We start from the raw sequence: 13,615 nt of genomic DNA, 5'->3' as shown, positions 1-13,615 counted from the left end.
TATATAAAATTATCAAGATATTTCACATTTTTTTCATAGTAAGTCTTCAAAATCCAGTGTGTATCTTACACTGATAGCTTATCTCAGTTTGAACAAGCCACAGTTCAAGTGCTCATGGCTGTAAACTGGTAAGCAGGCAGTGTGTCACCTAGTCAAATGTGTTGTGAAGAAAAATACAGCAGGGTATGGGGGAAGACAGGGCAGATAGTGGATTACAATTTGAAATACGTGGTCACGGAAGGCCCCCCTAATAAAGATTTGAACAGAGACCAAAAGGAAACAAGGGAGTGAATCCTGCAGTTCAGTGGAAAGGAGAGCTCCAGGCAGACTGCACAACAATTAAAATGGGAGCATCCTTGACATGTTCTAGTAAGAGCAGAGTAGATGGGGCGGGGGCAGGCACAGATGGAGATGGTCAGAGAGGTAACAGGTGATGAGGGTGGATCGTGTAGGCATAATGAGGGCTTTGGCTTTTACTCTGAGTGGAGGAATAGCATGAACTTATGAGGATGCTGGAGACAATTAGGTTGAAAAGAAACAGTTATACCTTTTCCAAAGGGCTATGCATATAGGAAGCAGCCATTCCTGGGAAAACACTAGTTTGTAACACTAAGGTTGATATCCTAGCATTGCAGATAACACAGGGGTAGATCTATTTAATTTCTATCAGGCCATTCTAGAAAGCTGAGTGTGCGCTACAATCCATGTTGATGGTCTGCAGTTCTGATGAAGACTGGCCAAGAGTTAGTCTTACTCCTTTGAGCCCAGCCTAGTGATGGGTTAGGAAACAATGTATGGACTTCTCTCCTCCTTTGTTGCCACTAATTGTAATAATTGGGGAGCTTAACTGTGGAGAAAGAGCCCATGAATTCAGAAGGTAGCATGGTAAAGAGAGAGGTTTCTGAATGAAAGAACTGAATTTGAACCTGAGTTCTGCCATTTGCTGGCCATTTGGCTTTGGGCAAAAGTCTCTTTACCTCTCTGAACCTCTTTTTCCTCCTCTGTAAAGTGGAGATGGTAATATCTACCTTTTAGCAGTATTTGACATATTTACACACATATAAAGTTGTGTATATTAACTGTTCAATAATTGGTAGTTACTGTGATGTGTTCAACAAAATTTCTGAACACCCACTACATGTAAAATACATTGTTATAGAATGTTTGTGTCCCCCTGCCAAATCCTTACGTTGAAACCCTACTCCCCAGTGTGACAGTATTAGGAGGTAGGGCCTTTGGGGGTGGTTAGGGTTAGATGAGGTCAAGAGGGAAGTGCCCTCGTAAATGGGATTAGTGCTCTTATAAGAGTCCTGAAGGAGTTTGCTTTGCTCTGGTTTTCACCATGTGAGGATACAAGAAGTTGGCAACCTGCAACCCAAAAAAGGGCTCTCACCAGAACGCAACCATGTTGGCACCCCAATCTCAGACTTCCAGCCTCCAGAACTGTGAAAAATAAATTTCTGTTGTTTATAAGCCACCTTGTTTATGATATTTTGTTATAGCAGCCTGAGCTAAGATACACATATATATAAAGAAAATACATGATTCCTCCCTTCAAGATGTTTATAATCTATCTAGGGAAATGAGACATGCACAAAATATATTCAATAAGATAGAACGTGCTTGCTCAAATGAGAAATATAAAGTGGAATAATAATAGCTACCATTTATTGATTGCCTACAATAAGCCAGGAACTATGCTAAGTGTTTCATAAATATCTCATTTTATTTTTGCAACCTCCCTCTTAGAAAGTACTATTTTTAACTCTATTTTGTAAAAAAGGAAGCTGAGGCTCAGAGAGGGGAAGTGCATTGCCCAAGGTTGCACAGCTGGGTAGTGGCAAAAGACAGAAGTGAGTTCCATCCTAAGCTCCAGGCCTCACATCCTTATCACAGAAACCCATCCCTATAACTCCTAAGCCTTGTCCAAGTTTTACCATATTGTTTGCCCATTTCTTACCCATTATTATTTTTTTAATTTAATTTAATGCTACTTTTCAAATGCCAGCTATAATTTGGGCAAATGTTATAGGAATGTTTTCAAAAATGTGAATGAGTGGGAGATAGTGTGGGTTACAGCAGGGGAACTGGAGTTAGAAGGGGCTGTATAGTGTAGAAATTAAGAGCATGGGTTCTGAAGTCAGCGGCTTAAATTTGTATCCCAGCCTCTCAACTCCCTCTGGTGTTATTTTACATTTTGTTGCCTAAGTTTCGCCATCTATAAAATTACTGTAATTATACTCGGGTCATAGGGCTGCTATGAAGATCAACTTTAAATTTCTGACACTTTGTTCATTAAGGATTTTTTTTTTGCATTAAATTTGTAAAATATTGCATTAAAATTTTTTTATTTGTTACTGAGTTTTTTGGTGCCCCCTTAAATTTTTTCGCTCCAGGAGAGTGCCTCAATCACCTCACTCTAGCTCACTCCTTGCCTGCATTTTATATGCTTGAACATAAGCAGCGTTCAATAAATATTCATTGAATTTACTTACCTCCCAATATTTTTAAATTGAGGTAAAATAAACACAGAACAGTGAACAAATACTAAATGTATTACTGAGCTCCGCAATTGTTCAGAACGGTTTGCTAAGCAGTAAAAGGTGTCTTTCCTTTTTATCTTCACGTACCCAACCAAAAGAAGTTTTGTTTTACAACAATCTCTTCTCTTTTTCTGCAGCTCTCTTCCCCAAGCTCTCTTTTCCCCCTGTCAGTTCAAGAGATTTCCTGGACAAAAACATCTCCAGGTAGTCACACCAGAAAAAAATAAATATTTTCCTGGAGGACGGCCTATGACGTCAAGGCTCCCTGTAACTCCCAGACAAACGCTCTAAAGAAAACCGCCAGCTTTCCCGAAGCATCGCAGTTTGCGCATGCGCTTCTGCTTGCCGGACAGCAGAGCGGCTTTTTATGCCCTCTCGGCACCCTTACGTCGCGGAGTGGTGGTGTTAGAGGTTTGAGCGACGAAAGCTTTTTGCCGGAAGTGGGAAGAGGAGAGGGAAGTCTCGCCGTCTCCCGGGGTCTTCAAGTTTAGGGCTGGGGGCTAATTGTCGCTAAAAAGCTCAGAGGTGCTCGGGTGGATACAATTCCTCGCTTTGCGAGAAGAGGCTAGAACGCGCGCTGAGGTGTGTTTTTGGTGTAAGTGGGCACGCGTTGATGCTGGCTTAAGAGGACCTAAACCATCAATCAAAAGAACTTCCGCCTGGCCAGCTTTAAAAGGCGTTTGATTCAGAGAGGTGGAACGCATAGATTTTAGTCTGGTCTAGGTTCTGCCACCGACCTACTGTGTGTCCTTGGGCTCCTCCCCAAGTCTCAATATCCTCATCTGTAAATTGAAGGGTAGACAAGATTCTTTAAGTCACCTTTCAATCCGTCTATTATTGCAGGCCCATTTTGTCGTCTGAGCAACAAAGCCTTGTGGGTTAAATATCGTTGGCCCCGTTTTAGAAGGAAGACATTGAGTTCCAGGGTGAGAGAGTTATTGCACAGAAAACGGTTAGAGATTTTAGACCTTCAGACTAAAAGATTATGCTGTAACTCCATGATCAGGCCTCCTTTGTGTATTTCTGTATCATCAGTTCCTGAAACTGGCCTATAGCAGTTACTCAAAAAGTTTTGAATGGATGGATGAATGAATCTTTTCATGTCAAGGCCAATGACCCAAGCAGATCTGGTGTCTCTCCACCTCTCTGATGTATTAACAAGTATAACTCTTCTCCAGGTGTATCCTGTGCTTTACTTGACGGGGGACTCCGAGTCCAGTTCTGTCGTTTTCAACTTAAACAGGTAACATGGAGGCACCTCCAGTCACCATGATGCCTGTCACCGGGGGCACCATTAACATGATGGAGTACCTGCTGCAGGGTGAGTGAACCAGGGAGCTTGTTTTCCTCTTTTCTGTTCAGCTTCCGCGGAGATGAGAAGCTGTTCTACAAAGGCAGCCTGCATAATTTCTGGCACCTTTTTTTTTTCAATTTACCCTTAATTATGGTCACAAATACATAACATTAAATTTACCATATTAAACATTTTTAAGCATACAGTTAAGTAGTGTTAAGTATTTCACATTGTTGTATAGCCGATCTCTAGAACTTTTTCATCTTGCAGAATTGAAATTCTATTCCCGTTAAACACTAATTCCTCCTTTCCCCTCCCTGCAGCCCTTGGCAACAACCTTTCTACTTTCTGTTTCTAATTTTGACTACTTTAGGTAACCTCATATGAGTGGAATCATTACAGTATTTGTCGTTTCATCACTGGCTGATTTCACTTAGTATAGTGTCCTCGATGTTAACCCATATTGTAGCATGTGACAGGATCTCCTTTTTAAAGGCTGAATAATGTTCCATTGTATGTATGTACCACATTTTCTTTATCCATTCATCTGTCAGACATTTGGGTTGCTTCCACCTCTTGGTTATCGTGGATAATGCTCAGTGAACATGGGTGTGCAAATATCTCTTCAAGATCCTGCTTCGAATTCTCTCAGATAAATACCCAGAAGTGAGATTAATGGATCATATGGTAATTCTATGATACTGTTACTAGCTCCATTTTATAGATCAGGAAATAGAAGTGAAGTAACTTTCCCAGATGAGAAAACTCAAGACCCAGAGGGGGTAATGATTTTCAGGAGGTCATACAATGTTTAGTGCAAGAGTTTAGACTTTAATTCAGATCATCCATTTAGTAACTTACTGTGAACAAAATAGGGTTGTTAATTTTCACTCCTCAAGCTGCGCCTCCTTCAGTCTTTCCCATCTCAGTAAGTGCCACTGTCATTCACCAGTTGCTTGAGCCATGCATTCAGGAGTCAATGTCCATTTTTTACTTTACCCCCACATGTAGGCCATTTCTAATCCTATTCATTTTACTTCCAAAATATGGAAGTAAATTAAAAAATTAAATAAGTCTTTTCTCAACCTGCAGTACCACACCCTGGTTTATCATCCTTTGCCTGAACTATTTTAGTAACCCTGTACTTATTACATTGCTTCCACTTTTTTTTTCATTCCACTTTTGATCATCTTTCTCTTCCCACACAACAGCTAGTAGTCTTTTTTTTTTAAATTGTTTTAGTATTAAAAATGTTCAAACATAAAGAAAGTAGAGACTAATATAATGAACACTCTATTTCTGTCATCTAGATTTCAGTTTCTGTCATTTTGCCATATTTGCTTTCTCTTTTTTCTTTTGCTGTTTTTAAAGACAGTTTCAGGGACTTCCCTGGCGGTCCAGTGGTTAAGATGCTGCGCTTCCACTTCAGGGGGTGCGGGTTCGATCCCTGGTTGGGGAACTAAGCTCCCACATGCCTTGCAGCCAAAAACTTTTTTTAAAAAAACAACAGTTTCAGATCTCATAACATTTTACCCCAAAACGTTTTCAGTATGCATCTCTAAAAAATAAAAAACAAGGATATTTTCCTTCATAACCCCAATACCATCATTATTATCTAAAAAATTAATAATGTATTTTTAATATCATCTAACATCTAGTCCATATTCAAAAGTTTCCCCCTATCTTGCCCTCAAAATGTGTTTTGTATCCAGGATATAATCACGTTTCATGCATTACATTTGATAACTGTGTCTCTTAAGCCTCTTTTAACTTGGGCCAGTCTCCCGTCATTCCCAATTTTTTTCCCATGACCATGTCTTGTTGAAGAGTCTATAGCAGTTTTCCTGGAATGATCTTTTTAAAATGTAAATCCAGTCATCTCTTTCCCTGTTGTGTGGAGAATAAAGTGTGGAGCTAATAGCTTCCCAATGGCCTTAGAATAGAATACAGCCTTTAGCATGAGCTGTACATAAGACCTGTGTGCTTTGGCCCATCCCAAATCCTCAGTTCATTATCATCTTCCATCTTGCTTACCACACTTCAGCCACACTGATATCCCTTCATTTCTTTGCATTCCCCAGGCCCTTTCCTACCTCTGGGCCTTTGCACTTGATTTCTCTGCCCTTATACTTTGTTCCAGCCCTTCAAATAGCCATTTTATTTTTATCCCTCAGTCCTCAGCTCCGTTGTCCTTCCCTTTGAGAGACCTTCTCTGACTACTCCAAGCCCTCAGAGAGGTCTCCTCTTCTCCACCCCCATCAGTTCCTCTCTCCCATCTCCCTTTTATTTCCCTGTATTTCTGTTTAATTGTTTACTTATTTATTTTTTGTTTCCCCCACTAAACTGTAATCTCTGCGAGGGCTGGACCCCCTACTTCCTAGCATGGTGCCTGGCACAGTATTCAGTAAGTATATGTTGAAGGAACCAGCACTTACAAAGCTCCTTAAATGTTTGAAGTATGAAAAAACACATGTCTGACACTGTCCTGAATGTAGGGCACAACGAATCCAATGTAGGACCCATTCCCTGCTCCCATCGTCATCTGTCCTATGATTACAGGGACCTGATCTGTTGCTTTCCCTCCAACACTACCCATTTCCAAAAATGTAGTCACTTGAGTCCCACTGTCAATATTTACCATAGTTACAGTAGTATATTTTTATTTACTTTAACAGATTTAGTCAATAAATGAATATGTTCCTAGCATTGGAGTAAGTATCAGCAGTAGAGGAAGAAAGATGTTAAAAAGTCAATACATAATTGATATATTGAAAGATGACTAAAAAATTGAGGTGCTAATGCTAAAAAGTAAAGCAGGGAAGTGGAAAGACATTGGAGGGAGATAATGCTATTTTATTTAGGGCAATGAGAAAAGAGACCTCTGATAAAGTGACATTTGAGCAAAGATCTGAACAAAGTGATGGGATGAGATATGCAGGTGTCTGAGAGAAGAACATTCTAAGCATAGGGACTAAGGGAAGGGGCTCTGAAGAGAAATACATTGTCAAACACTTGGCATTTTTAGGAAACAGCAGGAAAATCACTGTGGTTGGAGAGAGTGATCTGGGAGATAGTAGAAGGAAATGATCAACATCAGGTAGCAGAGACCACAATTTATAGGGCCTTGTAGACCGTGGTAAAGAATTTGGGATTTATTCTGAGTGACATGGGAAGCCATTGGAGGGTTCTGAGCAGAGAAGTGTCATTATCTGCCTTATGTCCTAAAAACCAGCTGGCTGTTGTATGGAGGAGAGAAGAAAAAAGCAAGGATAGAAGCAGGGTACTGCAAAGACAAAGCAAGAAATGAAGGAGACTTGGACTAGGTGGAAATGATTGAGTGAACTGGATTCTGCATATATTTAAAAAATGCAGAGTGGATGTAGGATGTGGGAGAAAGAACGGAGTCAAAGCGGATTATGTGGTTTTTGGTTGGGCAGCTGGAAGCAGAGAGTTGCCATTTACTATGATGGGGAAAACTGCAGGAGGAGTAAGATTGTGGAGGAAAAATCAACAGGTTGATATTGAACATGTTAAGATGAAGATGTCTTAGGCATCCAAGTGGAGAAGTTAGGTAGACAGTTGGATGTATGAGTTTGTAGTTCATGAGATATAAATATGGTAGTCCTCAGAGCATAAATGATACTTAAAACCATAGGGCTGAATTAGGTCACCGAGGGAGGAAGATATTGTTGATAGAGACGAAGACCAGGATTGAGTCCTAGGATCCTCCAATATTTTGGGAAGATGAAGACCCAGCAAAGATGACTTAAAAGGAATGTCAGCGAGTTAGGTGAAGAACCAAGAGAGATTTGTGTCCCAGAGGCCAAGGGAAGAATAGATTTCAAAATGGGTATAATATAACAACCATGTGAAATGCTACCAGGAGGAAGAATAAGATGAGAACAAAGGACGGTGTATTTCTCTGAAGCAGTTCATTCTCTTTCACTTAAATATATTACATAAAAAGGAAATGTTATATTTTTTCTATCAATGGAAAACTTTTGTTTTCTGAGACTAGAAGATAATTTTTAAAATAAATGACAAAACAGTATTATTATTCTAGGTAGATACTGTTGCCTGTTAAAGCCCAAAGCCTGCTGGAGATTAGCATTGTAAGAGAAGGCCTAACTATTCTAGTACCAAATAAGACAATGCAAAAAATTGAAAAAGGATTAACTTGTTATATAATATCTTGGCAATATAACCCCTCTAAAATCTCATATATTGGGCCTGTGCTTTACAAAACACTGCACTAAACTGTTCTGATTTTTCATTTAAGTTTTTTCAATCTTTTGCTATTTCCATTACCCAGAATGAAAGATGGGACTCAATGGTACTTTTTTCCTTCTTCAGGAAGTGTTTTAGATCACAGCTTGGAAAGCCTCATCCACCGCCTTCGTGGTTTGTGTGACAACATGGAACCTGAGACTTTCCTTGACCATGAGATGGTATTCCTCCTTAAGGGCCAGCAGGCCAGTCCGTTTGTTCTAAGGGCTCGACGCTCTATGGATAGGGCAGGGGCACCCTGGCATCTGCGCTACCTGGGACAGCCAGAAATGGGAGACAAGAACCGCCATGCCCTGGTGCGTAACTGCGTGGACATTGCAACATCTGAGAACCTTACTGACTTCCTGATGGAAATGGGCTTCCGCATGGACCATGAGTTTGTTGCCAGGGGACACCTGTTCCGTAAGGGCATCATGAAGATCGTGGTGTACAAGATCTTCCGCATCTTGACACCAGGGAACACAGACAACACTGAGGCCTTGTCACTCTCCTACCTTGTGGAACTAAGTGTTGTTGCCCCAGCTGGGCAGGACGTGGTGTCTGATGACATGAGGAACTTTGCAGAGCAGCTGAAACCTCTGGTTCACCTAGAGAAAATAGACCCCAAAAGGCTCATGTGACAAGGCAGTCTGTCCACCACTGGGGCTTGTCCTCAGCTGTTACAAAAAAAGAAGATGTTATAATTGCCCTATTTCACCACTGCTAACCAGGCATTCTTCCCTCAGGAAGGAGGACAATGAGAACTTAGTTGGTTCTTTGCACTGTTTTCCTCATATGGCCAGTTCACTTTTGTGACAGCCTTTCTAAATTAAAGGCTAAGGATGACATGGAGAATCTAGATATTCCCTCTGCATAAAGAGGGGAAACTGGAATAAAATGGCTTTGGGGAATAAAAATCTTTTACTTGTTTTGCCATTTGTGTGTAAGGTTTGTAAAACAGAGACTGAGTTTGTATTGTGCAGTAATAAAGGCTATAAAGAGAAATGTCTATCATTCTGATTCTTTACCCCATTACCCTGCTAATTTGGGATGGACTCATTATCAACTGGAGCAAAAATATGACAGTTTTTTGTTTTAATTTTGATAGAGATGATAGTTTTTACCTTTCATAAAAGTAGCACATATTTGTTATTGAATAAAATTTAAATTCAGACAAAAATAAGAAAAATAACCTCTAATCCTGTTATTCAAAGAGATGTACTATTTTTATTTTTTTATATCCTTCTAGTCTTTATTTTTGGAAATTTTTGTATATGAGATATATTTATTTTAGAAAAATATTGTATATATACTGGTTTGTAATCTCCTTTTTTTGTTTAATTTATCATTAACATCTTTCCGGGACATTAGGCTACAATGTTTTTCTGGTTTTTTTTTAATTAATTAATTAACTATTTATTTATTTATTTGTTTGTTTGTTTGCTCCTGGTCTTAGTTTCAACAGGCGTGCTACTTAGTCGCAGTTCCAGGGCTCCTTAGTTGCGGCACGTGGGCTCCTTAGTTGCAGCAGGTGGGCTCCTTAGTTGTGGCATGTGAACTCTTAGTTGCGGCATGCATGTGGGATCTAGTTCCCTGACCAGGGATTGAACCTGGGCCCCTTGCATTGGGAACATGGAGTTTTATCCACTGTGCCACCAGGGAAGTCCCTCTTCTGTTAAAAAAAATTTTTTTTGTTATTATGTGTCAGTGCTATCCTAAGTGCTTTAGGTATGTTTACTAATTTAATCCTCGCAACAGACCCATTTTTTACAGGGAAACTGAGGTACAGAGAGAGTAATTAGCTTTCCCTGAGCTATACAGCTACAAATTAGCAGAGCTTGTATTTAAATACTGATAATTGTAACTGCTATTTGTATCCTATCATTTGGATTTTCCGTAACTTAATTGATTCCCCTACTTAGGGAATTTTAGTTTGATCCCAATTTTTTGCTTTTATAAACTGTCCTGTTATGCTAGTGTTTTTAATTAAATTTCTGTTGTCATCCATGATGATTCTTTAGGATAAATTCTAGGGAACTGCTGAGTCAAAGAGTATGCCTTGTTTTAAGTCTTCCACCATGCATTGCCAGATGCCTTCCAGAAATGTCCCAGTTTTCACTCCTACCAGTTTTCCCCTGCCAAAGGTGGGTGTGACGGTGAAAACTTATTTTTCCCATTTGATGATAAATGGTGACTGGTTTTAATTTTCTTTTAAAAATACTCATCAGTGAGGTTTAAATTTTTATATGTTTATTGGACATGTTTTTCTTATGTGAATTCCCTTTTCTTCATTGTCTTTATTAATTTGTAAACAGCTTTTATATAATTTCCCATTTATCATTTGACTTTTAATGGATTTTTAAAAATAACAGCTCTGAGTGGGATAAATGTTGATCATTTTAATACTTATAGAGTTTTGTTTTTTTTTAAATTTTTGGCTGCGTTGGGTCTTCGTTGCTGCACGCGGGCTTTCTCTAGTTGCGGCGAGTGGGGGCTACTCTTCGTTGCGGCGCACGGGCTTCTCATTGCGGAGCGTGGGCTGTAGGCACGCGGGCTTCAGTAGTTGTGGCATGCAGGCTCAGTAGTTGTGGCTCGAGGGCTCTAGAGAGCAGGCTCAGTAGTTGTGGCACACGGGCTTAGTTGCTCCGCGGCATGTGGGATCTTCCCGGACCAGGGCTTGAACCCATGTCCCCTGCATTGGCAGGCGGATTCTAAACCACTGTGCCACCAGGGAAGCCCACTTGTAGAGTTTTTAATACACTGGAGAGAGTTTGGCCTTTTAAAAATTGTTGGTCACTCAAAATTTTCATTTTCTTCTGGAACCTCCACTGAGATAATACCCCAGTTGAGGTATTACATTGGATAGATCATAATTCTCTTTGGACCTCGGTTTGCCACTCGAAAGATCGTATGAATACTCTGTTAAGAGGTTTTGGGCAAGTAACAGAAAACCTATCCAAAGCTGCCTTAAACGGTAAGGATGGTGTTATCTCATTTAAGGGTAAGTTCAAAGATAGGGTAGCTTCCAAGTTGGTTAGCTGGTTATTTCTCTGGCTCTGGGATCCTTTTCTTGGCTTTCCCTTGCATATTTTCAAGATAGCTTTCACCCCCTTCAGTTGCAGATTTCATGAGTAAATCTTGTTCCTCCTTTCATAGCATATTAGCAGGATGATTCAAGCAAGGCCCCTTTCTTATTTTGTAGTCTTCCACTTTATTCCTAAACTCTACTCTTATTCTATCCTATAGGCACCCATTCTGATATGTTCAATGTATGTCTGTGATGCTTGTCTTGTAAAATATGTAGAGTTATGTAAGTATGTTCAATCCACATAAAAGATATTATGCCATAAATGGTCCATTTCGGGACTTCCCTGCTGGCTCAGCAGTTAAGAATCCGCCTGCCAGTGCACGGGACATGGGTTCAAGCCTTGGTCCGGGAAGATCCCACATGCTGTGGAGCAACTAAGCCCGCAAGCCACAACTACTGAGCCCGTGTGCCACAACTACTGAAGCCTGCGCACCTATAGCCAGTGCTCCACAACAAGAGAAGCCACGGCAATGAGAAGCCCGTGCACCACAACAAAGAGTAGCCCCTGCTCGCCGCAACTAGAGAAAGACTGTGCGCAGCAACAAAGACCCAACGCAGCCAAAAATAAATAAATGTTCTTTTTCTTACTTTTTAAAATTATTATTGCTTTTGTGATATTCTCTTGTTGCTATACGTAAACCTAACTTACAACTTTGAACTTGCATATGCTTTCATGTTAACAGTAATATTAGTACTTAAATAGTGCTTAACTCTGTTTCAGATGGTTTAAATGTTTTCACTCATATACTTCTCCCAACAACCCTATGAGGTAGATATTATTACTCCCATTTTGTAGATAAGAATGAGGCGCAGATTACTCAAATTTTTACTTCTATTGTAAGTGGTGGAGCCTGAATTTCAACTCCAGCAGTCTAGCTCCAGATTCCAGGTACATAACCACTGTGCATCCGCCATGTTTTACTCATTCACTCTTTTGATGATAGAACTCTAGATTGCCTTCAACTCTCTATTACTATTAAAAATGCAAAAATAGGGACTTCCCTGGCGGTCCAGTGGTTAAGACTCCACGCTTCCAGGCTTCCCTGGTGGCGCAGTGGTTGAGAATCTGCCTGCTAATGCAGGGGACACGGGTTCGAGCCCTGGTCTGGGAAGATCCCACATGCCGCGGAGCAACTCGGCCCGTGAGCCACAACTACTGAGCCTGCGCGTCTGGAGCCTGTGCTCCGCAACAAGAGAGGCCACGATAGTGAGAGGCCCGCGCACCGCGATGAAGAGTGGCCCCCGCTTGCTGCAACTAGAGAAAGCCCTAGCACAGAAACGAAGACCCAACATAGCAATCAATCAATCAATCAATAAATCTTAAAAAAAAAAAAAAGATAGTGGCTAGTACAGCTGTTATAAAAAAAAAACTCCACACTTCCACTGCAGGGGGCATGGGTTCGATCCCTGGTCAGAGAACTAAGGATCCCGCATGCCATGCTGCACAGCGGCAAAAAAAAAAAAAAAGCAAAAATAAGCAAGTTTGTATATTGACGTGAATATTCCTCTGAACCATGCAGTTGGGCGTGCTCAATTTGCCAAAAACGGCCAGGTTACTTTTCAGAATGGCTGTGCTAATTCCTATCACCAGTACACAAGAACTCATAACCACCAGTCTTCGGTGTTAGCATCTTTCTCATTTTTGCCAGTTTTCTTTTTATTTTTTTATGTTTTTATATATGGCAAATTATTTAAGTCAATAAATTTTTAAGGAATTTCACACGTTCTGATTCCTTCCACTGCCGATCACCTTAGTTCCTCCAGTGTTTGAGTCATACTCTTCAAGATAGCCCTTTCAAAAAGAATTTTTGCTCAGTCCACAGTTGTCATGTCAGTCAGTCAGTCTCCCATTCTTTTAGTTGGGCTTCCTTGATCTCCAATGGAATATGGACATACTTCAAAATTCCCCACCTGTGATCTTTGGGATCCAATTTCCTCAAGCAATTTACTTTTGGACCATGTTTAGGGTCAGAGGAAATGGATCTGCCTGCTTCTGAATTTTAGACACCCTCTAAACATGCATTAACTTCAAATCATATTCACTCCTAAGCTATCATAGCTTAGAACAGTACAGATCGTTGGGATATGCGAATACCTTTTTAAAGTCCAGACACTGTGTTCTCAAGATAAAAGCCTAAAAAAGGAAGTCATCTTTGTTTCATGTCAACCTTAGAGTACTAAATCAGCGTAGCTGATAATTTCCCTCATATCTTAAGCTTTTAAATTATCAATTCTATAGTCCCGGAAGCAACCTTTGCGTTTATCAATACCCCCACCACTTGAATCTGTTTCAGGTACCATGTTCCTTCTCATCTGTATCAAAACTCATACTGAACAATGAGTTCTAGGTTGCAAAAGAGGATTTATTTTTGCACCCATCTATAAGTCTTTGTCTACAGATTAACAAAAACAAACATAAGTGCT

At 40.3% G+C, this 13,615-nt stretch overlaps 1 protein-coding gene and 1 non-coding gene across 2 annotated transcripts; one reads left to right on the top strand and one right to left on the bottom strand.

Annotated features, from left to right (window-relative positions):
• The first annotated feature begins 2,947 nt into the window (after positions 1–2,947).
• MED18 (mediator complex subunit 18) lies at positions 2,948–9,088 on the top strand. The gene is made up of 3 exons (XM_061186898.1): positions 2,948–3,125; positions 3,722–3,864; positions 8,191–9,088. The coding sequence occupies exons 2-3, from the start codon at positions 3,792–3,794 to the stop codon at positions 8,742–8,744; spliced, it is 627 nt and encodes a 208-aa protein (XP_061042881.1). The 5' UTR covers positions 2,948–3,125; positions 3,722–3,791; the 3' UTR covers positions 8,745–9,088.
• Positions 9,089–13,489: 4,401 nt separating this feature from the next.
• Positions 13,490–13,615, bottom strand: LOC133089307 (small nucleolar RNA SNORA40). Its single transcript, XR_009700680.1, has one exon. It is a non-coding gene; the product is annotated as a small nucleolar RNA SNORA40 (small nucleolar RNA).

This window comes from Eubalaena glacialis, chromosome 3 (assembly GCF_028564815.1).
Source record: "Eubalaena glacialis isolate mEubGla1 chromosome 3, mEubGla1.1.hap2.+ XY, whole genome shotgun sequence".
NCBI lineage: Eukaryota > Metazoa > Chordata > Mammalia > Artiodactyla > Balaenidae > Eubalaena > Eubalaena glacialis.
This window is presented reverse-complemented; position numbering and strand designations above follow the sequence as displayed.